Source organism: Poecilia reticulata, linkage group LG15 (genome assembly GCF_000633615.1).
Source record: "Poecilia reticulata strain Guanapo linkage group LG15, Guppy_female_1.0+MT, whole genome shotgun sequence".
Classification (NCBI taxonomy): domain Eukaryota; kingdom Metazoa; phylum Chordata; class Actinopteri; order Cyprinodontiformes; family Poeciliidae; genus Poecilia; species Poecilia reticulata.
Window position 1 is genome coordinate 10,265,505 of NC_024345.1, and position 25,848 is coordinate 10,291,352.

The 25,848-nt window shown below is 40.3% G+C and overlaps 1 protein-coding gene across 1 annotated transcript in view; it reads right to left on the minus strand.

Moving 5' to 3' along the window:
• The window catches only part of akt3a (v-akt murine thymoma viral oncogene homolog 3a), a 63,834-nt gene extending 39,876 nt beyond the window's left edge, over positions 1 to 23,958 (minus strand). Inside the window, exons 1-2 of the mRNA XM_008429170.2 lie at positions 23,859 to 23,958; positions 17,166 to 17,627 (exon numbers count right to left, since the gene is read on the minus strand). Of these exons, the coding sequence (XP_008427392.1) occupies positions 17,166 to 17,211 (46 nt within the window). The 5' untranslated portion in view covers positions 17,212 to 17,627; positions 23,859 to 23,958. The remainder of the gene's footprint in view (positions 1 to 17,165; positions 17,628 to 23,858) is intronic.
• Between the last annotated feature and the right edge of the window lie 1,890 nt (positions 23,959 to 25,848).

The window sequence follows — 25,848 nt, forward strand, 5'->3', positions numbered from 1 at the left end:
ATATATATATATATATATATATATATATGTTTTGTTTTTGTTTTTTTTATCAGAAAGGAACAGTAAATGAGACACAACCAGTTGAACATCAGACAAGAAACTATTGTGTCAAAGGAGTGATGGAAGGGGGAGGTAATTGTGGGCAGCACAGGAGTTGGGAGGTTGAAAGGTTAAGAAAGTGAGGAATTGTGTCGGTAAGACGCTTGAGGAAGACATCTGTCCCACAGTTTGTCCACGGAGGACGGGAGCTGGTTGAAGCTCATAATTCTGGGCAGGAAATTTGACGAGATTCCAAAAACGTGAAGACATTATTAAGAAAAAACAAGAGACAAAAGAAACCATCCTCCTCTCTGCAGATCCACAGTGAATGGGTATGTTTACAAGGACATGGCCGTGTGCGTGACCCCAGCCCCAGCAGTTTTAACTCCAGTCCGCTCAGACATCTTAAGGCGAATCTAGCCTCTTCAAAGCCAATCCACTTAAACTGCATTAGTCTCATTATCACACTGGGACTGGATTTTGAGCTCGTTTGTGTGTATGTGTGTGTGCGAGTTTGTGGAACTGCTTTAAATACAATCCCAATCCCCGACACTATAAAAGCGGAGCTGCATGTTCTTCTAAAAACTTAAGGGGTGTTTTCGCTCTTACATAACAGGACAGGATTCAAAGAAACACATTCACTTTGAAGCCGGAGTTGCCGCTGTGTTTGAAAGGTTCAATGCTGGCATGCAGACACTACAGTAGTGTAGGGATGAATAAAGTGCTGGAATTGAGGAATGACAAAGATGAAGACTGAGCCTTAGAAACGCATGCGAGAAGGGCCTTACTGTAAGCTGCTGAGGCCGTGTTGGTTCCAGAGAGCCGGAACAGGGCAGCATGGCAGATTGAGTGGAAACCCATGGGAGAGCAGTTTTCCCTTGGGGGCCAAAGGGGGCAATAGGAGGTTTTACCCAGCCAGCTGCACACAGCCAGAGTCTGCTGCTAGTCTGTGCTTGGTGCATGCAAACACACACAAGCCCATGCATGCATGCGTGCAGCCATGGTGCCCCTCTGCTCCCCCAGCTGGTACAAAAAGAGCTGCTCACACATACCCCAACTTTTCTCAGTGCCATGTCGCTATGGAGACTCACTTGTCCAAGGAACCTGAAGTTGACTGTACAATCGCCTGTTCATTTTTACTCGAGGTTTACCTACGACAAAACAGCTGGGTATCTTCTCACTAACTGCATTTAAATATTATCTTACTGTTCATTCTAAATGTGTCAGATATGTTATTTGGAAAAAACTAAAATGAAAAACTGGATACATAATAGAAAATAACAAAACTAAACACTCTGATTATATTACCAATATCGTAACAATTCCTTCCCCTCTTCTGGTTTATATGTGCATTTTTTTTCCCCTTATTCCTTTTTCTGCTGCAGTGCCGCTACAATCCAGTAGATGGTGGTGGCTCCTTGGATCACCACTGCTGTGATGCTGACACAGAGCCTGAGAGTGAGTGACAGACACGGTGCAGCCAAGACGGCTCTCATCCTAATCCACTCACCATACTGATGTGTGTGTGTGTGAGAGAGAGAGAGACAGACACAGAAAGAGAGAGAGAGAGTGAGTGTGTGTGTTTGGACAATATATGTAAAATGCTCTCCCTGGGTGACTGTCAGTTTGTGTGGGTGTGGGCATTTCTGCCTCCAGACATTTTAAACCTCAATCTGTGTGAAGAATGTGTCGCTTCCTATAAAAACCATAGGATTTACTGTGGTAGTAGCATGTTAGCATCTTAGTAGAGCGATGCAGCTCAGTGGCACCTGTGCCAGGCAGGAGGCTTTGGTTACCAAGCTAAACTGTGGGTGGGTGAAGGTCACTTAGCCAAGGCTACACCAATCTTATCATCAGACTTTATGACTCTAACCACATTATCTCCCCTTTTGACCTGGTATAACTAAAGAAAAATACATTGGGCAGTGTTTTTGTTTTCTCAAAATCGATTTTTTAAATGTGATTACTCATTTCATATTAAATATAATGTCAAAGTAGTTCTTATTGTTGGTAATTGTGTGATTCGGGTAATGGCTTGAGGCTCTGACTCAAAGCCGATGTCGTGGTAATCAGAGATGACGGAGATGGCAAAAAGACTGAACACAATGTAGCAAAGTGGCTCCGTTTTAACCCTGAGGGTTTGACCCTTACCTGTTGATGAACATGTGGGAAAAGTTTCTGCCTTTTGGACAGACGTAAGGTGAAGATTTACATTCTCTCGCAGTTCACCACGTCAACCATTTTCATTTTGGGTTTACGAGAAATGAATAGTAAAAACCTTGTTTTACAGCAACTGCTCTCCAGCAAACACTACAGTTTTATTCAATTAATTAAAATATACAATCGGATGAGTCTCGTTTGTCAGATTAAAAGTACCTTTTGAAAATAACTACCTTTAAGCCGATATTAACCATGCATTTCATTAAGCCCATGTTTCTGTTTTCAAAGTAGTTCCTGTTTACGGGTCGGATGTAATATTAAAGCGTGTTTTCATTAACTGTTATTAGAAACTCATCATGATTAAGGAAAGTAGAGGTGTTAAAACATCAGTCTTTGGCTAATTAAACTACATAATGTGTTTAACTTGGTAGTGGACTAACTAAAAACATGGATTTTTCAGTAATATTCTAATTTATAGAATGGGTCTGCATATAGATAATTAACAATGAATTAATGATGAAAAAATAAACTGGAAAACTGAAAACACCAGAGATCAGAAATTAGCCACTAAATTTTGATCGACGCATCTCGAATAATAACTCATATAATCAGCATTTGCATAAAAAAATGCTATTAAAATGTAACATATGGTTAATTCCATCGTGTCATTGTTTTCTGGTCTGCCAAGTGAACAAGCACAAGGACAGGACACCAGGACTCCCACCTGGCCCCGTATGACCTCCTGTGCACTACATGCTCACAACAATCGCTGCTCTTCACACGTTACAGAACTCTGGCAGCTCTTTGCAGCCAGTTTTCTCACATCTCATTCAGAGATTCTGAAAACATGCCAAAATAAATACAAGAGACTTTTTTTTTTTTTTTTTTTAAAGGAAGAGTCAAAAAGAACATACTGTCAGCCCAGAGCGAAAGGCTTTTAAAATATATTATCGAGCAGGGAAAACTCAGGTTTCATCTATGGTTAATCCTATCAGGAATATTAAAACACAGCTCAGTCAGATGGTCTATATCCCTAACATACACACATCCATCAACCCACCCACACACACAAACTAGCAATGCAAACACAGCTTGGGGAAGAAAAAAAAAACAACCTAAAGACTGATCTGCTTGGATGTCTTCTAGCGCATCAAGAAGGTAAAAATACAATCTGAGAGAAAAAGAACAAAAAGCTCTTGCATTTTAACACGCGATAACATTAGGAATGCCATGGCGCTTGTCTTCAAATGCAGTGAATCCAATGCGATTAGGGAAGGCACACACAGCCAATGAGCTGGCTAATCAAATTGCATTGATTGCTGGTTTATTGCCTCTTTTTCTTCCCTCTCTTTTGGAGGGCTCTGCATGTTGGCACCATTGATTTTTATTTATTTTTTATTTTGCATCATTGATGTCTACATTAAGCAGTTTATTTATGCAAAATGCTTCCTATACAGATTTATTGGCTAAAAAAACCCCACTGCATCATTTGTAAAATAAAGGGACCTGTTGAAGAGAAATCACTTTCAACCAAAGCCATCTGCTACAACCCTTTTTTTTTTTTTTTAAGAATTTGTGATTTACGGTTCGACTCCAAATATTTGTTTATTTTTAGTAGAAGTGCGTATGACGCCGATGCTGTTCACACACAAATATCATTCAAATGACGCTCAGGAAAAGAAAATCGAGGCTCGTCAAGTCATGCTCCGTACCGTCTTTTTTTCCATTTCATTCAGCAATTATTACTTGCACACATTTCTTTGAGATCCTGACATTCATATTCAAATTCTCATTCTGTGTCTTTGCCTCATTGGATGCAAAACCGTCCAATCAGAGAAGCGCAGGAGCGCAGCTGGACAAATCAGTCAATAAGAAGAAGTGACATCAGAAAAAGAAGGGGAAGGTCAGGCCGACAGGCCGACAGACACAGCTGTCCAACTATCGCCTACAACAGACAAGCAACATGGGGCGTGTGTGTGTGTGTGTATTGTGGAGCCCAACCCTGTCCAGTTGAGCAGTGGTGAACAGGTGCAAAGCTTTGTGCTTGTGTGTGTGTGTGTGTGTGTGCATGTTAGTCACCATTATTCCAGAGTGGCCCTGTATTATTAATTCAGAATCGCTGGGCTGGGGCTGTGGGCAGCAGCTGGTCTTGCGAGCGCATGCATGCGCTTGTGTGGACAACACAAGACCCCCTCTGGTCTTTTGTGAAGCCTTCGTACTTTTCCAAGAGCAACATAAAAGCCCGGAGCTGCATGTTTCTCCTTCGAATGCACATGTTCACACCGCACACAGACACGCGCGCGCGCACACATACCGTTGAGCACAATTGCCAAGTCCAGTGGGGAAAGAGTAAACAATCAAGTGCCATACCCCAAGTATTGTCAAGTGCACCGCCCGCTCCCTCGCACACACCCCCAGCCCACAGTGGCTGACACACACGCACCAGCCCAGTCGTGCTTCATTCAAAGGTTTCATTCATGTGTTAGACTGAAGGGCCAGCAGTAAGTGCTCTCCACCTAACTAACTGCTGCTCTCTGTTCCCTTCTCCGTCCTGCTTGGCTACCTGTCTGGATTCTCCACCTGCTCCAGCCTGGGCCCATCTGTCCACACATGAAGTATAAAATGTCAAATTTGGACTTTCCTAAACTTCTGTTTGTACAGATAAGGAGAAACAACAATGAGAGTAAAGCCAATACCTTTTTATCGGTGTGATTATTGTAACTCACATTCCCGCTACAGCCTTATAATAAAGCAATTTTTTGTTTGTTTTTTTTTGTTTTTAATCAAATAGGCAATCCGTATCAAACTCCATCCCCGTTTTGAAAAGTTGCAGTTTCAAACCTGCAAATTTACTGTTCCACAGGCGTTTAAACTCTTAAATGAGACCAGAAAAATGCCAGTGATATTTTAACTGCAGCGCCTACAAAAAGTATTAATCACGCTGTTGGATGGTTTATTGTTTTTATTGCCTTAACAAATCAACTGTGACCAAGAAAATTGGGTTTTTTTTGGCAAAAAAAAAAAAAACTTTTAATGTGAAAACTGATTTCTACAAAATGACAATAAAAACTGTGTAAGACCTGCCAGATCCAAATATATTTTTCATTGATGTGTTTACAGGCTGGAAAAATGTAGCAAAGCCGATATTTGACCTGCCAATCACTGGTCAAGGGGATAACTGGTGCATCTCTAATGAGAAGACACTGGTGGAAGTTAGTGTGACCATCTAAAACACACCCGACTTTGAACAAATTAGTGTTATGGCAATATAACTGTATACGGTTTGTTAGGTTTAATGGAGAAAATTAAACACTTCTGATTTTGCTTTTAGTTTCAAACTAAAACAAAACATCAAATATCTTTTGGTTTCATTTAATTTAAAATGTTTATGGTGTCTTATGCCAGACACCATAAGAAGTTCTGCAACACCTTCTTCTGTAATATTAGTAAAATACCGAAATGTGTGTGAAACCTCCTGTTCAATCCAACAAAGTATCAGGAGGAGCATATCCCAGGTCTGTTAAAACTCAAGATATTGTGATATTGCGCTGAAACCACGGATCCACATCTGAATATGGCAGATGTTGCTTCTCTTCTCTTGTTCTCTACCACAAACCCATACAGCGGTCTGCTGATGAACCCCCTGCTCTGCTGTGAGACATCTGCACCTCACTCATTGTTTCTTTATTTCGTTTCCGTCTCATCTTTCGTATTTTAACACACACGCATACACAACATTCTTCGCTTAATGACAGATGGCAAGTCAACAATCGTTTAGCATCAGCCTCCCCAAACATGGACACACACATCCACCAAACAAACACCAACTCCTTGTGCTGGTGTCCCTTTGTGCCCTGTTAAATGCTTTGATTTGTCTCTTACTGACTGTATGCGTGTGTGTGTGTGTGTGGGTGTGTGTGTGTGTGTGTGTATCTCCCTTTACCTTGGTATATTAAGCACCAGTTTAATGAGAGCATGCTAAGAAGTGGGCCCCAGCCAGTGGACCATATGGGGGCCATTTAGCCCCCTCAGAACCCCGAGCCAAGCCTCGCTGACATGATTACCACCACCGTCCGCTGCTCTACACTAGTGTCAGAGTGGGAATGGGGAATTTTATCATGGACAGCTAATTAATGACTGCAAATTGGCAACGAGGGGTGGAGGAGGAAAAGAGGATAAAACATTTCATCACTGCTCGATCTCTCGTACCTCCGGCTTTACCCGGCTGAATAACTGATGCACCAAAACCACGGAGATTGCAACCACACTCACACAGATGCATAGATAAGACAGTCATGTTTCAGTTAAGCTAAAACACATTTGCACATCTCTTTCTTGCAATAACAGTCATATTTTATGTATGTTTAAGCCCAGGGAGCGTTATTGAAACTGTGAATCTTTGTTGTTAAAGGGAGTTGTTCCTCTCTACTGTCACCATATCCTTCCTCAGGAGGAAGATAGCCTCAAAGTCAATGACTCAATCCAACTGGCTGGGCTTCCTTAAGACATTTTACTTATTGTCATTATTAAATTAACTTGCTTTGATCATGTCATGCAGTAATTAAGATCACTTTCGACTGTATATAGGGAATTTTCACGCCTGATAGTCCAGTAAACTCAATTTTATTAGGCACCAAAGTTGCAACGTTTGTTACATTTTCATGATCCCAGTTGGATTTGACATGCCCTGATATAAATTGGACATGCACGTCTTGTTAAGCTCCCTAAGATGACATTGTCTGTGTGTTGATGTTACACAGTATTAGTAAACCAAATTGAATTTAATTGGTCTACATCAGTGCATTCTTGCATGACTAAAATTTTCATTGTCTCCGTCTGTGTAGCCAGGCAGGTTAAAGCTAGTGGTTGAGTTAATCCCGTCAGAGACAGATTACAGGTGGGAAGATATAAATAGAATCACTGTCCCTTTAAAGTGACCACCTCCTTTTGCAGCTCAACTATTAAAGACAAGCGGAAGAAAAGCAAGCCAAGCCTACTGGAAATGGTCCGGAATAGATGTTTATTTGATGGAAAGGCCAAACGGACTTAATGGTGCATCCTGCAAAGCTAAATAAATATGTGCAGATAAGTTCTCAGGGTTCAGACATGCAATCTTTGATTCCACCAAGGCACTGTACACTTACTCTGCCAGAGAGGCCCATTTGTGATGGGATAACTATACCCTAGTGTATAGGTGAGATTGGAGATTGGATCAGTATTGCCACTGGACTATTCTGTATGTGCTGCTGCACTGTGTGCAAGCTTATTAGCACTTACTTACCAAGAAATGTGGATGAAAACATGTACATGTCCCTCACATGCAGTCTCTTCACAGAGAAGGTATTTGAGGCAACAGGAAAAAAGTGGGGACTAAGGCCTACAAGGATTTTTCAGCAACATTGTGACAACTGAGGATTCAACAGTTCCTGGATCTGTTTCCTGTACAATCTGTAGAGGGGCTACCACATATGCTGGTACAGACCCTACTTCCATGCAAGGATAGAACCAAAATACTGACATTACTCATAGAAATAATGTGCAAAGAGGATTAAATTTGCATCATATGGATGTTTCAATTGAAAAGTTCTCTCACCTAGGCTCCAGGATACAGTTGAGACCAAAATTATCGATACCCCTTTCAGATTTAGGTAGAAAGCAATATTTTATTTTTCCCCAACATGTTTTTTTCTGACTGGAAATTATGTTAACGATTCAGTAGTGTCCTGATTTGACTCTGACAGAACATCTGTGGAGGAAGATAAAGATTAAAGTGATGGGAAGGAGGCCTTCAAAATACCAGTGGAAACATGAAAAAGTTGTGTCAGCACTTATAAACATGGGTTAGAATACTAGAAGGCCAATAAAGAATTTTCTACTTATTATAAAGAGTATAAATAATTTTCAACATTTAACTTTTTTTTAATTAAATGTAAATAAAAAAAATAAAAAACAAAACATTTTTTTCAAACATCTTGGTTGACTGAAAAACAATCTATATTAGCCTGGGGTATAAATAATGTTGGGCCTAACCATAAACTTTCCACCATAACCACAAACTAATTCATTTTTCAAAAATCAAATGGGTCAAAGTGAAAGGGTTGGTTTTCACTGCAAATCTGATGTTATAGTTGGTTCCACATTATATTATCTTCTTAATAAAACGACAGTGACAGAAAGGAAGGCTGTATTTTTATTTTATTTGGTGTTGGTGAGGCGCTGAACTTAGAAAATCTACTCAGAAAAACAGAATCATGGTGGCTGACACTTTTAGCAGCACGTCAGAACAACTGCAGGTAAAGAAAACCTTGCTTATTAAAAAGTAAGTATTGGATACACTTGTCAAGTTTGCACACTAATGACAACTCCCTAGTGGGTAAGACTTGTAATAAGGTGGGGATATAAGGTAGGATTTGCTGACAGTGGTAGGATTAAATGTAAGGTTTCTTTGTTTCCAGAACAGGAATGACTGGAAGATGACGACTATGACAGTCACTTGACAAAGAACGAACTGTGCGCAACCACAGATCGCAGAACTGTTTAAGGCTGCTGGTATAAAACCCATAGCATAGGTTTTCCAGACAGACTGTAGTGTGTTATCTAAGTACATGAAACCCGAGTATAAGGAAGCCATGATCAACTGTGGAAATGGGACTAGAAAGAAAATAAATTTTCAGAACAGTGCTTAAGCAAGTTCAAAGAGGATTAATGTACATTTTTGTAATCACGGACTACTGAAGAAAAATGTCATTGGCCACCACATGAACAAGACGCTGGGTAACTGTGTGAAAGAAACATGTGTTACTGGAGTCATGAAGTTGTCAATAATTAGTACTGAGGGCAAGAAAATTCTCTGGGGTTTTGTTCTCTAAGTTCTGCACTTTTGAATTAAACAAAATGGCCAATGTTTCTGTCGGAAACTGTTTCATGCAAAAGGCTACTTTGCTTTATGGGGATTATTTTGGTCCGTCTGTCTTTCTATCTATCTTGTGTTGCTCTTGTGTTGAAGAGAGCAAGATTGTTCCATGGAGTTTATTAGCATTAGAACATTAAACGCTATGGTTTGTGGAGTTAAAAATCCAGGTCTTACCATCAAAGAAAATTTTGCATCCAAGTACTAAAGTTACATTCAGAATGGCACCAGTGGATCCCAAGGCCTAAGGCTTAAATGTCTTAGTGAGTACAGTAAGTTATAAGTTTGATACCTAGCCCCAATATTGGTCAGCAATGACATTTCCTTTGTATTCCAAAGGAAATGTGGCCAGAGGTTGCCACCTCTGCCACTTCGGCACTCTCTCTGGCATTTCACGAAAACAAACTTCAGAAAGACATTTTCTATCTAAGTGATAGAAAATGTTTAGCTTTTTGGAGACTGTTTTCAAAACCTTCATATCAAAACCCTACTGTAACTCTAGTTGTATTATTTGATAGGAGGAGACTTTTGGAAAAAAAATTAAACAATACAAATACAAATTTCACAGCGCTCACTAAAACATAACTAAAAGCAAGTGGTATTATTTGCCTCTCCTGCCGTCTAGCTCTTGCAGTAGTTGTTACCCACTTGGCATTCATCTGTTTGCCTCAATCAGACAAACCCACCCACATTCAAGCCTGCCTCCACTAATCATCCCAAAGCCGAATCCAAACAGCCCTCACTACCACAAGAAGTTAACTACACCCCACCTCTCTGGCCTAATCTCTGTTAGCCCATTTAAACATAGACTATGGTTTTCCACTTGTACTCAGATGGCTTTTCAAGTAAGGACAACGCTGTCACCGTCAATAAATCAAAATGGTAGTAAAGGGAAATTGTAACACGAGTTGACAAGGGTCCTGTCATAAACACAAATGGACATCTGCAGTAATAAGGAAGAAACGGGTAAAATAAACCAGAGAAAGCAAAAATATTGAGACAGAATACAGAAATCAATGTTTAGTGTTGGACAATTTGTTTATGTTATAAGATTAACAATTTGTATTTTCTTCAGAAAAACCCTCCTTTGCAACCCTCCACTGCAGCGCTCTTGGGTTATGCAGCAGCACAAAAGTCAGAAACACACCTGCCTACCTCCGACTGCTTACAAATATGGTTTTGGAGAGGCCTGGTCAATTTACAATGTGACTTTAAGTAGGTCATTCACACTAGAAAAGACACGTGTGTGGTTGAATTAAAACAATTCTGAAAAAAAAAAATACTTATGTGAAATACTATTTCACATAAGGCCAGGCTGATTGTGATAATTCTCCCTCCCTAATAAATGCAATAGTTAAAAAAACACAGTATTTTGTAATTGAGTCATCTAAATGAGTTGATGTATTTGTATCAACTCAGGTTATCTTAAGTTAAATTCTATGTGACTAGCAATGAATAACTGATTTTTAAAAAATCTTAAGAGTGGGATAGTTTTTACAGCACTATAAAAGAATTAAATGAATAGGCCAGATTACAACAAAATATACAAATAGTAGTGAGAACAATTAGTAAGTAGTGCCTGAGCAAATCTCCAAGCATCCGTCCATATTGTGATCCAATGTTTGAGGTCAGCATTTTGATGATCCTCAGCTGCAGACTAATCGCATTATGCAACCTCTCCTCCTTTCATCCCCTCCTGCTTCCTCTCTCCAAGTTGTGCATACGCAATGATCAGCACTCCATTCATTGATCCATTCATTCATTTATCCAAGACTGCCTCACTCTACATTAGTCCATTCACATTGCCCATCCATTAATCCTCCTGCTGGCATGGGCTTTAAAAGCATGCTTCTCTCGATGCAGATCTTACTGACTTCAAACAGTTAAAATGTCCACAGCTATTTAGCTCAGAACATCCTAAACAAACACACAAGGTCATTTTGATGTACCAAAAAACACTCCCTCTAGCCTGATTGGGTAGTAGTCAAACAAAAAAAAATCAGTACTGAAGTTGTTTTGGGTTTTTCTTTTTCTTTTGTGGCATCATGTTTCAATAAATGGGTCATATCTGCTGACACTACTGTCACTGATGTCCAAAATTAGCTCCTCTTCCCAAAAATTAAGTTCTGTAAATTTAAAAACTCCTTTCATTTTCACATCCTCTGCGATTCTTGCAGTTCCTGTCTCTTTTTTTTTTTTTTGCGGTGGCTGTATCTGTCACAAACTATCCGTCTCCCTTTCCTGTGCCGTTTGTCTGTGGGCTCTGCAGACTGGTCCTTCTGTGCTGTGCTGTCAGTCTGTCTGGCTGACTGCCATTATCTGCAGAGTAGAGTGAGTCATTCTTAGGACAATGGAGACAGTTTGTAAAACCACACTGGAGAGTACACTTCCTCCGGATGTGCAAGGGGATGCCATTCATAACAAAGCCTGCACTGTCTGCCTGTCGGCTGCTGCCGTGGATATGCATGCATTGCAGGCTTTGGAGGATCAGAGGGAGCGGAGAGAAGGAGTACAAGGTGATGGGAGCTGAAAAAGAAATGAGAAGCGGAGGAGGAGAGGAGAGAGGAGAAGAGGGGACCGGCAAACAGTGGCGGCGGCAGCGACTGGTGATTGATATCAGAGATCTGGCACTGCCACCTGATCCAGCCAGCCTCTAGCAACACTGAACTCGCTGAACTCACTAAGCCAAGATGGCTGCTCCACTGCACTGCACCCAATGAACCCCACAGCAGTAATATGTACACAGTAAAGCAAATACAGTTGCTCCAGGGAGAGTGGAGAACAAAGAAGGAATAAAAGGGGAGAAGTGATGGCTTTCATTTCAAATCCAAATATCCAGCGATGCAGGCATGCTGAGAGAGATGCATGAAATAAGGGAGCAAAACTTACCCAGGCATCTTCTGAGTCTCTACATCAGCAGGACTAATACTGGGATCTAAATTATACATTTCATCAATGTGGTCAGCAACTAGATGTCAAACTGTCCGCATTGAGTAGAGAAAAAAAAGGTACGTGAGAGATAGATATTAATTTTTTTTTACTTATTATGATGCTTTATAACATTCAAATCAACAAAGACTGTATTTATGCGCGTTCGAAAATGATTAGTAACGTACTAGCAGAAATTTCACTTTTATTTGCATAATAACGAAAAAGCAAAATGTATTTTATTACAATCAAATGTGACTTAACCTGTAATTTAAGCACTAATATGGACTTATAAACATACTCCAGTATCAGGATTTATTTCTATAATATATCATTAAATCTGAGACTTAATTAAAACATTTAATTACAGTCCAAATTGCTAAAAATCTGTTCATGCTGAGATGCTATAAGCACAGAAGCTTATAAATACAGAGGCTACAAACATCAGGGAAAGTGCTGGCTACCAGAATCTGACGATGTTCAGCCCCGACTGGCACTGACCGACGGTTGATTCGGTAATAAACTTAAAAAATTCAATCGTTCTTTTTTATTCCCAGTGAATGCACAAGCCTGGTCATTGCCTTCCGATTCAGTTCCACTCGATTCGCTTCTCCCTCTAATGCTCTATCTGAGTTTTCTCCCATTGAAGTGGATTTCTCCAGTGGAATTTCAGCTAGGCCGATCAGCGAATGGAAGACGTTGTGTACAACTATGGTGATTTTCTGCGCTGTTTTGTAATTTTAGCAAAGGCAGCAGAGATAGTGAACAAAGTCATTGAGTCTATGTTGGTCACACTTCCAAATACTGAATCAGCATTAGAAGCCGCATCATTTGAATCAGCACTTCACTGTTGTTTACAGCGCAGGCAAGTCCCGATAAGCTTTATGGCATCAAACTGGAGAATTATATACGTCGCAACCAAACGTTAGCGATTTGGTAAAATTTAAAACTTCAAAAGAGTTTTACATTTTTAAAGAGTCCATGTAATAGTTTCTCAATAGCCAAGGGTCCAGACCCTCTGCACAAAGCAAAGCGTATAGCAAAGTGCTGGTTTAATCCGGCTATGAATGCACAATGCCTTAGTCTTAATAGGCTATGCCAACAACACTCTTCAGTGTGTGGTGTTACTGAAAGAAAATATTTTGAAGTAACCCATTTTCAGAATCAGTAAAGTGCTCTAAGACAGAGTTGGCACAAAAGATACGGAGCTATTTAAAATGAAACGTATAATGAAATGTATTTCTACAGGGAAGGACCCCAGTCCTTCATGTGGCTAAAGAGTTAATAAGATTTCATCTGTCACCACAAAGGCTGAAAACAGTACCGCAAATTTGCTCTACTTCATCCTATTGATCTTTCACAGTGTGTGTCTTGGGACATGCTAAAGCTAACAACGATAATCATAAGTACTCATCTAAGAAGCGAGAGATAGGTTAATGAGTCAACTCTGAAACCATTTTGCCCACAACATCTTTTAGTTAGTATCTGATGTGTCATAACAAAAAACCTCCAAGCGACAGATTCGCCGCTCTCAAAGTGACCAAGGCTCACTTTGCTTCGACTTTGCCGTTTCACCTCTGATCTGTAACTTATAAAAGAAAACACTGGAGGACAATGAGTTGTGTCCAAGAAAAGATGATGCGGATCTCCTCATCTGTCCCCTCCCTCCCGACCATCTGCTGTGCTGACTGCTGTGTGTGCTGATGCTGGTGAAGGTAACAGTATCCACCCGGCGCAGTGGCTGAGAGAGTGACCCCTGTAGCCTCACATGGGTTGAAAGAAGGTAAACTCCTGGCGGTAGCAGAAATTAAGAAGGGCATTCTTCCTGAGAAGGGAGCGACGCACAATTCCTCAAAAACGTTCCGGTGTCGTTTTGGTCGTGTTCATCAGAATAAAACCAACGTTTTTAAAACTGTTCATTTTGCCTTGTAGCAAAGATTGCACAACGTGCATGATTTCCTTACACAAAGAGGTGATGCAGTTGATTGCACTCCACACCCCGAAAGGAGGAAGGAAATCCTAGTCATGTCAGTGTGTACACAAAGGCAGGGTCATCTAAGGGCATATTGTGCTGTATTTGGAAAATATGATCTGTATTGGAGAGGATTCATTTCATTTCAAAATAAGTAGAGCTGAATTAGTCATTTCAACCACTGTAGTATATCTGCTTAAGGGCTTTTTCTGCTGCATCATAAGATTGGTAAGAGTTGAGAAAAAAAATATGCATGGACGTTTTTTGTATTCAACCATCGCTACATTTGGTCACCATCCGTTGTTGCGTGTGTGAAAGTGTGTGAATGTTTTGTAATGTTTGACCAGTTTTTATAACAGTAGTTGGCCAAACACAAGCACCATTTCTCCAAATCGGTTCCGTCATAAAACATGCAAAGTTTTCCCGTGAGAGTTTGTGACCATAAGAAGTCTTCTTTACCCCTGAGATGGGCTGTTTATTCCCCCAAAACAATTAACTAATAAATAATTTCCATTCAACACCAAACCCATTAGCAAGAGAAAAAACTGTGTAAAAGGCTCCAGAGAAAACAACACATTTACAACTATTAAAAAAAAAAAATGAATGATTTTGTGAGCTTTTATGAGATTTAGGATCACTCAGTTTAGTCCATTCATTAAAAATAAACATCAGCAGAAGCCCTAAAACAGTGGAAGAAAATACTGTTTTTATTTATTTATTTATAAGCCAAAATTGTGGGAGTGTTTTGGTATATTTATGAGGAAAAAAATCAGATTTTTATAGTATTAGATCATAGAAAGTTAAGAGTGATATTTGGACAAGTAATTGGTGCATCATTAGTATTTATATCAAAATCATGTCCACCTCTATTTTCCAACAACCCAAACAAAAACTGTCGCATAAAAAAATTGCGATATATAAACTAATATTGAATTAAAATAATTGACTTCTTTGAATTTGGGAACATGTTTGCTGGCTGAGAGATTACTTCCTATTGTTCCCTCACAAGAAAGGGAAACTCGTCGCAATGGAAAAGAGTCATGTTATGGATACTAAAGGAGCATCACCCATCGCTCTTGCCAAGATAAAAAAGCTACAGTATCTGTAGCTACTTCAGTAGAAGTCCAGCTGGCAAACTAATAGTTTATTTAACTATTGTAGACCACTACTAAATTTTGAGGGTTTTTATCTTTACATTTTTGCTTAAGTCTTTGTATCAAAATAACAATAGGAGATAGCATTAAAAAAACCTTTTTGAACAATATCAAAATTCTACTTATTTAGGCAGTTTGACTAACCTATTCAGTCAAACTGCCAGACAGTTTATCATGCAAAATAAGTTCATTTGGGGATTAGTTACACTTTAAATTTTAGCAGTAGTTGGAGTGATTGTTGCTTTTCTGTTTTAAAATTTCTGTTTTTTTTTTGTTTTTTTTTACCCAAGCTTATCATACTCTAATCATACCCACCCATTTCTCCATGAAACAAAGAATAGGAGTAATAAGAAAAAGATTCAATATTCACCTAAGGGTCCTTACAGGCCTGTCATCATTTAGCTTCTTTGTTTCTGTTCTTTTTATTCATGTCACTTACTCAACCAGAAACATGGTCCATAATTCAATCCTGGAGAACTTTCCGTGCATATAAAGATACTCAACATCTCTGATTTGAGTAACCGTCTGTCTAATGACTAAGACTGCAGTCTTTGCTGTATCACGACCCGGACAGTGAGTCAGCACTCTGACCCTGCGTCTCTCCCCTCACTCTGCTACAGACAAAGATTTATCATACAATGCAGACAAACATTCATATTCCTGACACAAACAGAACTCCCTCTCCTCCTCCTCCTCCTCCTCTTCGTCTTCTTCCGTCCCTACCTAACCTCTCCCTCACACCGACAAACACTGGCATCGCCGAGTCGTGACTGAGGGCGATGCTTTCCTCTTAATATGCACAGACAACTGAGGATCCCACTGGCACGCTGGGAGACAAAAAAAGACCCCCCCCCAACCTCAGCCCACTCTGCTTGCAGACTGCATGCTTTATCTGTGTGTGTGTGTGTGTTCGCGTGTCTGTGCTTTAGTCACAGAACATTCACCCTGCGAATGCGCGGAGCAGCATCTTCTCCCGGCGCGCCTCCTACATTACCCAGAAACCTGTTGTCTGTTGTATATCCATGTCACTTCCTGCTCGGCGGTTTTCTGTTGCACATTCCTGGACACCATCCCATGGTGAAGGGGAATGATGTTCATTGGCCTAAAAAACTGGAAATCCCCCTTTTTTTTCCTCCCTCCAAACACACACATTTATTCACATACCCTACATCTGAACGCCTGGATGGATCTCTATCGGCATCAGACACACAAGCACACACATTTGGGGTTAATTACATCAAACAAAAAAGGACATTTCTAGTCACCCCCGCTGACCCCATGGAACCAATAACGTTTTCAGCCGTTTCTGGATCGGTTCCACCTGTTGTAACTGTCTCCAGTCTGGGAACGTCTGAGAACAGGGAAGCACTATTTCTGCCACATGCTCTTTGACCGTTGCACTTTTTTCACTCATTTGGTTGTAAACAGGATGTGTTGTCACTACCCTTTCTACACTTTAACTGCTCCCTTGAACCCGTGTCATATGACTGTCAGTGACACTATTCAGGATATCCTCCCCCCCTCAACCCCCCCAAGCACACACTTCTGAACTTAACATATTATGCTGTTTGGGAAAGAAAAAAAAGCCACTTCAGAAGACAGAACTAACTAGATTTCACAGACATGAGACAGCACACTGGCATGACACAACACTGCAACACCAGCAATGTCACCACAGGGATCCGTTAGATGTTACTACAGTAACTGCACGCTCACGCTTGTGCGTGCCCCCAGCTTTTCCAGACATAATCTGACTGAATAAAACAGGGATTTAGCAGGCTAGCAGCCAGTCAGGCTTACGGTAAAGAGACACATGGCTAACGCAAACACACACACACCGGTGATCAGACATCCATGTGATCACTCACACTCAGTCGCGCGCACTGACATCCTCCCAGCCGGCACATGTGGACAGGCACGGCCAGGCCCCTCGGTCTAGACGAGGGGACGCAGACTAGAAACGCATCGAAGGGGAGTGGGAGAAGGCTCTGGATGTACTCACCCCTTTTCTGGAGCCATCCCTCTCTAACGATGGTGACATCGCTCATGGTTCCTTCACGCCGAGTCTGATGCCGTTACACGCCTGCTCCACACAGCCAGAGAGGGAGGGGAGGGGAGGAGAAGAGGAGAGGAGAAAGCGAGGGAGAGGAGAGGAGGAGGTGGAGGGGAGGGGGGAACGGCTCTCCCAGCCTCCGCGTCACTCTCCCTCCCTTTCTTCCTTTCCCGTTCACCCTCTATAACTCGCCCAGCCTCTCTCTCTCTCCCCCCCCCTCAGACGCAGACAAGCGCACGCTCGCTAAACAAGTGGTGTGTAGCTCTGAGCGCGCGCGTGTCGTTTTGCTTCCTGTCGTGGCTTATCTCCCTCTCTTCTTCGTCTTCTTCTTCGTCTTCCCCTCCTCCTCCACCTCCTCCTCCTCTCACGTTCCCTCTCCAGACCTTCCTTCTTCACCAGTAGTGACTCAGCCTGAAAGGAAGTGAAAGGAGAGGGGGGGGAAAAAACATGATATAGAAAAAAAGGAGCATGGCTTTATTTTGCTTCTCTGCTACACCACCACTCCCCCCCCCCAAAGCTCTTTCATAATGTCTGACAAGACAAACAACTTGTTATTGAGAGGACGAAAGCTTCCTCTGCTTCCCCCCCACCGCCCAACGATACACCCGGTTCCTCTTTCTATTGCAAACACTCCCTCTGATAAACAGGATGAAATATTGCAGAGCTCTTTCTGAAGCAAAAAAATATCTGACCTTGATTGCCAAGTTGATATCTCTAAGCTCCACCTCTCATTCATTCAAGGATTTTTTTTCCTCCCCCCCCCCAGCATTGAATAGACACTGAATACCAGAGCAAATCCACCGCTCTTGGTTTTTATGCAACTCTTTACATTGAAGAATTTGAGTCAGTGTGTGGATCTGGTGATTGTCTTGTCTGTGTTTGAGGAGTGGGAGAGCATCTCAGGACTGTGGAGTAGAGAGCCCGGTTAAAAATAGCAACCACGGCAGTTAGGGATGCTCTCTCACACTCTCTCACGGCAAATCTCTGCACCTCTCTGCCGTCTCCCACCCCCGCCTCTCTCTCTCTCTCTCTCTGCATAGCGGCCGCGTTCACCTCAAATACACCCTACTTCCATGGTACGACACGACGCGCAGCAGCAGTACAGCCCAAACGGGGAGCTGCGGTTTAGTGAGACCGTCGGAGTCGTTTGAGGCTGAAAATCAGTATTCACATCAGCTACTGTCTGCGCCGCCTGCCGCAGACATCTGGAGGGACTGCAGCGTCAGGGCGAAGGCTGGAACACACCCCACAGACGTGCACACACACCTCTGTACATTTCTGCCTCTTTTTTTTATGTTGAGGTAGCAGAATCGTGACTGTGTGGAATCTAGGTGAACAAAAGCAGACTCGTCCAACACGCTTTGATGCTTTCATGACCAAATTTGCCACTAAACTGGATTTGAGCTAGGTTTTTTCACTAGTTAACATGTTTATTGTTCATTTATTAAAGTTAAATTAGATGCAGCTACTAGTAGTTTGAGGAGAAGCTACTGCTGGACAATATGGTTGAAAACGGCGTCACGATATGACAATTTTATATCAGTTGATATCAATAATTACTTTTTTAAATATAAGAAATACTGCCTAACTAGTGATGTGAATTTTCCTGTTTTACCAACAGCTTTCATTGTTTTCTATTGTTAAGCAGGTATGAGACAAGGTGAAAGTGCTGCTGACCAAGTTACTTAACAGGTAGCCAAAGAGCGAGTGAGTTAGTTGATGCCACCCACCTTGCTGAGCTGGCTGAGGTTGAGAAGCTAAAGCCTTTCCTCTGCCTACATTACCCAGAATGCTGTGTGGTTTTGGATCAGTGTTCAGTGAAATTATTGGAAATTCTATCAGAGGTATTATTAATATTGATATTATTCATGTGTGTACTGTACCGCAATATATATTGTTATTGATTTGTTGTCCAACCCGTTTTGTGTGATTTTTCTACCCCCAAAAATTTGACCACTTATAGTAGTAAAATACATAGTTCTTTGGAAACATATTCATAGACCTAAAACTATTTTACAAGCCTAAACTTTGACGCGTTTTATTGGGAAAACATGTGAAAGACCAACACAAAGCATCTAGAGATTGAAAGTTAATTATTCTTCTCTTGTAAACTGTGAACTCCTTGAACTACTTCTTTCAAGCTTTGCCACAGCTTCTCAATCACAAGCCCAGACTGGCCTATTCTCACACATAGCACATAAATATGCTTTGATCAGCAGTTCTGGTTGTATGTTAAACATGTATGTTGTCCCGCAGGAAAGCAAAACTTCTCCTTGGTCTTTGACAGCATCGGACAGGTTTACAACCAGAACTGCTCTGCGTTTAGCTCCATCCATTTTTTAATAATCCAGTTTCCATGTCCCTGATGAAGAAAAGCTTCCACAGTTGCTGTGTTCCCTGCTTGAATCCTGCCAAACTGAAATCAGGACTTATTATGCTTTTCTTTTAATAACGCCTTTCTTCTGACCACTCTACAGCAAAAGCCAAATGCGTCAAGTCCACAACTAATATTTGTCCTTTCAACAGCTTCTGCCACCCAAGGCTGTTGATCAATTCGGGTTTCTTGGCTGCTTCTCCAATTAATTGTCTTGTTAGTTTAAGTGGACAGCCATGTCTTGATATATCTGCAGCTGTGCTATGCTCTTTTCATTTCAGACGATATATTGAACGGTTTCCCCATAAAGATTTCCTTTACACCATAACCCTGCTTCCAACTTCTCCGCAATCTCTGCCTCTGGTTTAAGTTTTCATCATGCTGCTCGTTTTCTTATGTTTCCTAACAAACCTCTGAGAAAAAAAGAACAGCTCTACACAAGTGAACTATTTTTTAATTACGATTTCTATGGGCAAGTAGTTACCATGGGTTTTTACCTATAAATGTATATCGTGCTTTTCAGATTCTATTTGTAAAGTCTTTTTAAGAAACAAACATATTTTCCTTACACCTCACCACTATGCACTACTTTGTGTTGCTCCATCATCTAATATCTCAATGACACAAACTGACATTTGTGGTTTTGTGATTAAATGTGAAAAGGTTTGAGGATAGTGAATACTTTAGAGGGGCACCGCATTGCATTAATTAAACAACTTAAATCTTATCATTAGTGCAAAAAAGAATGGAAAAAAATTATCTTCACATCTGCAGTATTAAAGAAATGACTCTAATCGCACTAGTTTTACTCTACCTGATAAAAAAAGGAAAAGAAGAGTAGGTTTGCAAAGAAAAGATGAAAGTATTAGTAGTTTCTCTAGGCTGTAATTCCATTGGAAATAAGCTTCAAGGGCGAACCCATTAGTGCAATCCTCTTGTCAGGTCAGAGGACCACTCTTTGCCTCATCTTACCTCAGAAAAACTTTCCTAAAACCAATCAGAGGCCTCATGCAAACTTTGGCAGACATGATCTGCAGCAGGGAATCCATGATCATCCTTCTAAAGGGAAAGCCAATTTGGCAGGACCGCAAATGTTACACTGCACACACAAGGATGTGTGTTTCAGCCGCATATTTTGCATCGATCTAAAACACGTGATGAAAGCGGCTCTAATTCGATCAACGTAGCTTCCTGGAGCAGGAACGAGTCCGTTTTCGGAGGCTTGTGAAAAGTTCCTCTGCACTGCCCGCCCAGTTCGTGCTACCGCTGATAGAGGACACTTGACTTATTCACATGCTTTTATAACGTGTATGAAAGATCTTGGAAGAAAAATCTAGATTTTTGTGCTTTCTGACCTATCACAAGAGGTAACAACCGGGCTGCATTAACGTGCGGATGTAATGGCGCATAAGCTCATGTGGAGGAACACGCCGTTCTGCACACCAGTGCAGTTTTCAGGTATCAGATTTTGTGACGCTGCAAGGCTATTTTAAAATATGCTCCTGAAAACAGAACTATGGCGCTTCTGTTTGGGTGACGGAAACAACAGAACAACAAAAAGAAGTTACCAGACAACACGAAAACAGAGCCGATTTATAAAATCTGATATTATACCCAGCAAAAAACGGGAGCACATTTTTAGGGAATGACATAAAAATGCAAGACTAACCACAGATAAATTTGTCTTCCTGTCATGACTGAAAAAAATCATAATAACGTCAAAAATCAACATAAGAGTTCTCAGTCTCTGCAGAGTGTTGCACACTTACACATAGATAAATAAGGCCAGCACCCCAGCGCTACAAACCTGAGAATGAATACTTAATTATTAGCGATGCACAATATTAATGGCATGGTATCGGTATCGGCTGATATTGGCTGTAAAATTTTATATATCGGACATTGGAAATTCCGTCAAAATAACTCACTGATATAAAAGGCATAGTTTTTATATGACAAACCAGTGACAATAATAGCTGCAGCACACCACGACGTCAAATTTCCACTGTTTGATTTGTATTACTGTCTTAGAGAGTAGATCATGAATAAATTTGATATTAAACATAATTCAAGTGGAAAGTCTTAGATCGTTTACAGCCTTCTTTTTAGTATTTACATTTGGCAACAGGCTAAATTGACAAAGATAATGCAGTATTTTAATTCCACAGTAGAGGAAGCAATATAGTTTCAGCAAGTAGGTATAGGGAAAAAAATAGCGGTATTGCTATCGGTTACCTGCCAAATTAGTTTTAGTATATTTAATATATTGGCTATATTGGATATCGACCAAAAATCCAGTATCGTGCATCCCTAATATTTAGCCCTAACATATTACTGAATGCTGACCTGAAAAGTAATTACGTTAAATTGTTGTGACGAGGGGAACAAAAATGACTGAGACAATACGACGTTAAAGCTGACACCAAAAAGCCAGGCCCTCACTCTGCAAATATCAGCCTCCTTACATGGAATCGTCCATCATAAAACAATCTTAAGATTTGGTCGCAAACTGCAGTTGGTGGACTGCTGTCGTCCAGCAACCAGAAGCAAATTTATTTATCTCAAAAACAGAAACGACCTATGTCAAATATCAAGCAGTGGCAGAAAATCAGATTGCTGCTTTGGCTCAAATCATATTATTGCCATTCTGTTTTTGCCAACCTCGAGCACTTCCCCGGCCGTCTCCTTTTCCTTATCGTTTTCTCCCTCTTTTCACAGTTTGACTCCAACAGCAGCACCGTAACTTGTTGTCCAACCATTGTTGGACTGACTTCTCTGTTGGATTATTCTGACAGGAGTAACTGTCAAGATTGTATCACAACTGAGTTCGCATATGTGGGCACGTTTAAGTCCTCTACGAGTTTTGAAAAATCATATAATGTCTGCAAAAAAGGCTATACAGCATGATGCTGTCAACACCATGCGTCACTTTGGGGATGTTGTGTTCAGGGTGATGTGGTTTGTTTATTTCAGCACAGTGTTTAGCCCAAATAGTTCAATTTTTGTGTTATGTGGATGGCTAACAGATACAATGTGGATAGATTCACTTAGCTTAGATTTTATGCAAGAGACAATATATTAATACCCATATCTTGTTGTCCAATCACTGTTAGAAAGATTGTCTCTGTCTGACAATCAGCACCATAATCAAGGAATCTGGCATCTCCAACTGCTGTGACGAGTCAAAACGTTCTGAGTGATTTATTAGTGTTAAATATGTCAATAGCTAAATTATCGGGCTTGCCGTTTGTGCATCGTTGTGCATTATAAAATATGCACATGTAGCTTAGACAACAATAGGCCAAAAGCGAAAGGCCAGGTGCATCAAACATGGCAACAACCTGTTGTTGATGGAAGCCTCTTTTTTTCATTCATTTCAAATAAAAAGTCGATTGCTGTTATTGTATTTTGTGGTGGCAAAGCGTGGCGATGCTTTTTGATATGTACACATGATTCTGAAAAGTTCTAACCACCCTACAAAACAATATGCAACCCAAGCAGCACACAGCTAGCATCAATTATGTTCTCTTGGAAAGATTTGACGTAAACATTCACTTCTTTCTACAACAAACGGCTAATCGATTTAACATATTTCCACCAGGAGTTTTGAAGGGTTGGCAGCGTTTGCCTGCACATTACGCATAATTAATAACACAAGATTAAATAAAAAAAATGTAGACAGACCGATAGACAGATAGATGTTTATCTACTGAACTGAAATATAAAACTCAACCCGTTTGTGGCGTTTTTATAAGTAAAAGTTAAAAACGCAGACCTCTAAAGCATCATTCATAGTGGTCTGTCAACTCGGAGCCGCCCCCGCATGTTATCCTGACATAAACACGCCACTTAACTCGCTGACTTCATCGCTGTCCGTGTCGTGTTTACCGTCACAACAGTGTCCGGCTAGCAGCGGTGTATTACCTGCAGCAGCGACAGGTGCTGTGGCAGTGTGTCCCCCTCCCTCACTGCGCCTGCTCTTCACACACCGTTCCTATTCCTGCTTTTAACTCCGGTCTGAGTGAAGCTATGCGGGGCTGCGAGCTAAGCTAAACTGCGGTCTCCGTGAGTCATCAAACGGATTTCCGACATGCTGCGGGGGAAGCTACGGTTACCGCGGCCAACGGCTGTTTTGATTCTCAGGAAAGCCAGAAACGTCACTCAGGGAAGCGGTACCCCCTCTCTGTCATGAACCCACCCACTACCTCCACATGAACACACACACAACAAATTCAGACACGAACACATCCCAACCGTCTGACACAGACCTTCCGCTTTCGGTGATGAGGGATTCTACTCGACGTCTGATTCTCCACCACTGAGCGGTTCTCTCATCATCCCTCTCCAACATCCTGTGGGGATCCTCTGGTTCACAAGCCAACTATCGCGAGAACTCGAAGTTAAGGCCGTTTACGTGCGAGAAGAAATATGTGACCCTGTCCTAGTTTGAACATTTACCTAGAGAGAGATACGTATGAAGTCGTTTTTATAGGTGGGGGAACGTATTAAAGTTTAACATTAAAAATTATTTCAAGCTCATTGCGTGTTTCATCATTTAAAAATAGATGTGTATCCAAAGAGTAAGGTTTAACTCTTGGTTCCTTTTTAACACCAAGATATCCTGTCACAAACTATTAGTAATAATAAAATAAATAAATAAAAAAAAAAAACACACAAAAAATGAGAAACAAATAAATTGATTTCATTTTATTGCTGTTGTATAATGTCAAATATTTGAATTAATCCCATTAATTTATCTTTGTGAAGCAGCAGAAATTTCAATTGTCTAATTTTCTTACCATTCTTAATACAATGAAAACTCCAACATTTTTATAATAATAATACAAGTATAAAGCGCATATCACGTGGAAAAATCCTGACCATCTCATAATCACGTTTGATAAATGTAAATATTATTGAAACATTTATTTATTTCAATAACTCAAATCACAAAATTAAATCAGATAGATTAATTACTCACAAAACCATTTTAAGCCTTTATTTATGTGAAGTTGATTAATTTTCCCATCACATTGTAATGAAAAGCCTACATTGTAGCTAAGTATATTACATCAGACCCTTTTAAAAAACACATTTAGTATATAAATTAAAAGCTTAATGCATTTCATTTATATGCATTTCAGAATGCATATTTTATTCATGTGACTGTATTATCTTAATGTTTAAGACATCATTTAGAGACCACAGTTTAGCAGTTTATCAAAGTTAAAAATTTAAGTTTTTAAGCAGTATATCAACTGATAACACTAGGTGGATCATTTTTTCACATGCTGTTCAATATGCCCTTCATGGTTTATATGTATGTTTTGTAAATATCCAGTTTTTATCTTTAATCTGTTTTTAAATTTCTTCAGCTCAGGGCATGATGTGTTGCTTTTTAAGACTTTTCGTCTTACTTCATAATGCCAGACCGGTTCCATTTCTATGGTCAGGCTGTAATCAGCAAAATTAAACAATATAAAAAGGGCGCTTAAACATGGTTAGCTTCTGATTCCAGGATGGCCACATTACTATTCAAATAGAAGTTGTTTGCATTGATAATGAAGTTATCTTTTCAAACAGCATTATGTATTTGGTCAGGGTTTTTCTGTCTCAGAATAAAACTTGTTTGACTGTCTGAAACATATGAGTGGGACAAAATGAAGCAAAAATCAGAGGGATTCTGTAATGAAGCAAATTTTCCCACACCACTGTAAGAAAATGAGGGGGTCAAACCCATAAACAAAGTTGTTAGAGAATCAAATTTCATATCTGATCATCAGGAAGTTAGTTTTCCTGAAACAACAAGTAGCGTGAAAATATGTTATTTTTAGTAGTCAATATCAAAGGTGTCTTTTGACAGGTAATCATGCAGAATTTAAGAGGAACTATAGCCCAACTGAAAAAAGGACCTTGTTTTGAATTAAAGCAGCAGTGGGATTTTTTTTCATCACACAGGGAAATAACAGATTCCGTAACACACCACTAAATTAAGGAAACAAACAACACACCATGAACAAGAGATTTTTATCCTCATAGCAGAAGATAGACTACTTCAAAAGTTGCCTGCTGAATGTTGGTTCCCTTTCCAGACAAAAGATACATAAAATCTCATTAATCTATTGCAGAAAAGTCAAAAGTATGACTCTGTTAATTCCTCTCAATATTATTTACTCAGATATGATGACACAAAAAAACAGAGTTATTGCAGGTAATATTTACTCATGCAAGATTGAAGAATAGGGGTTTGGCGGTGGC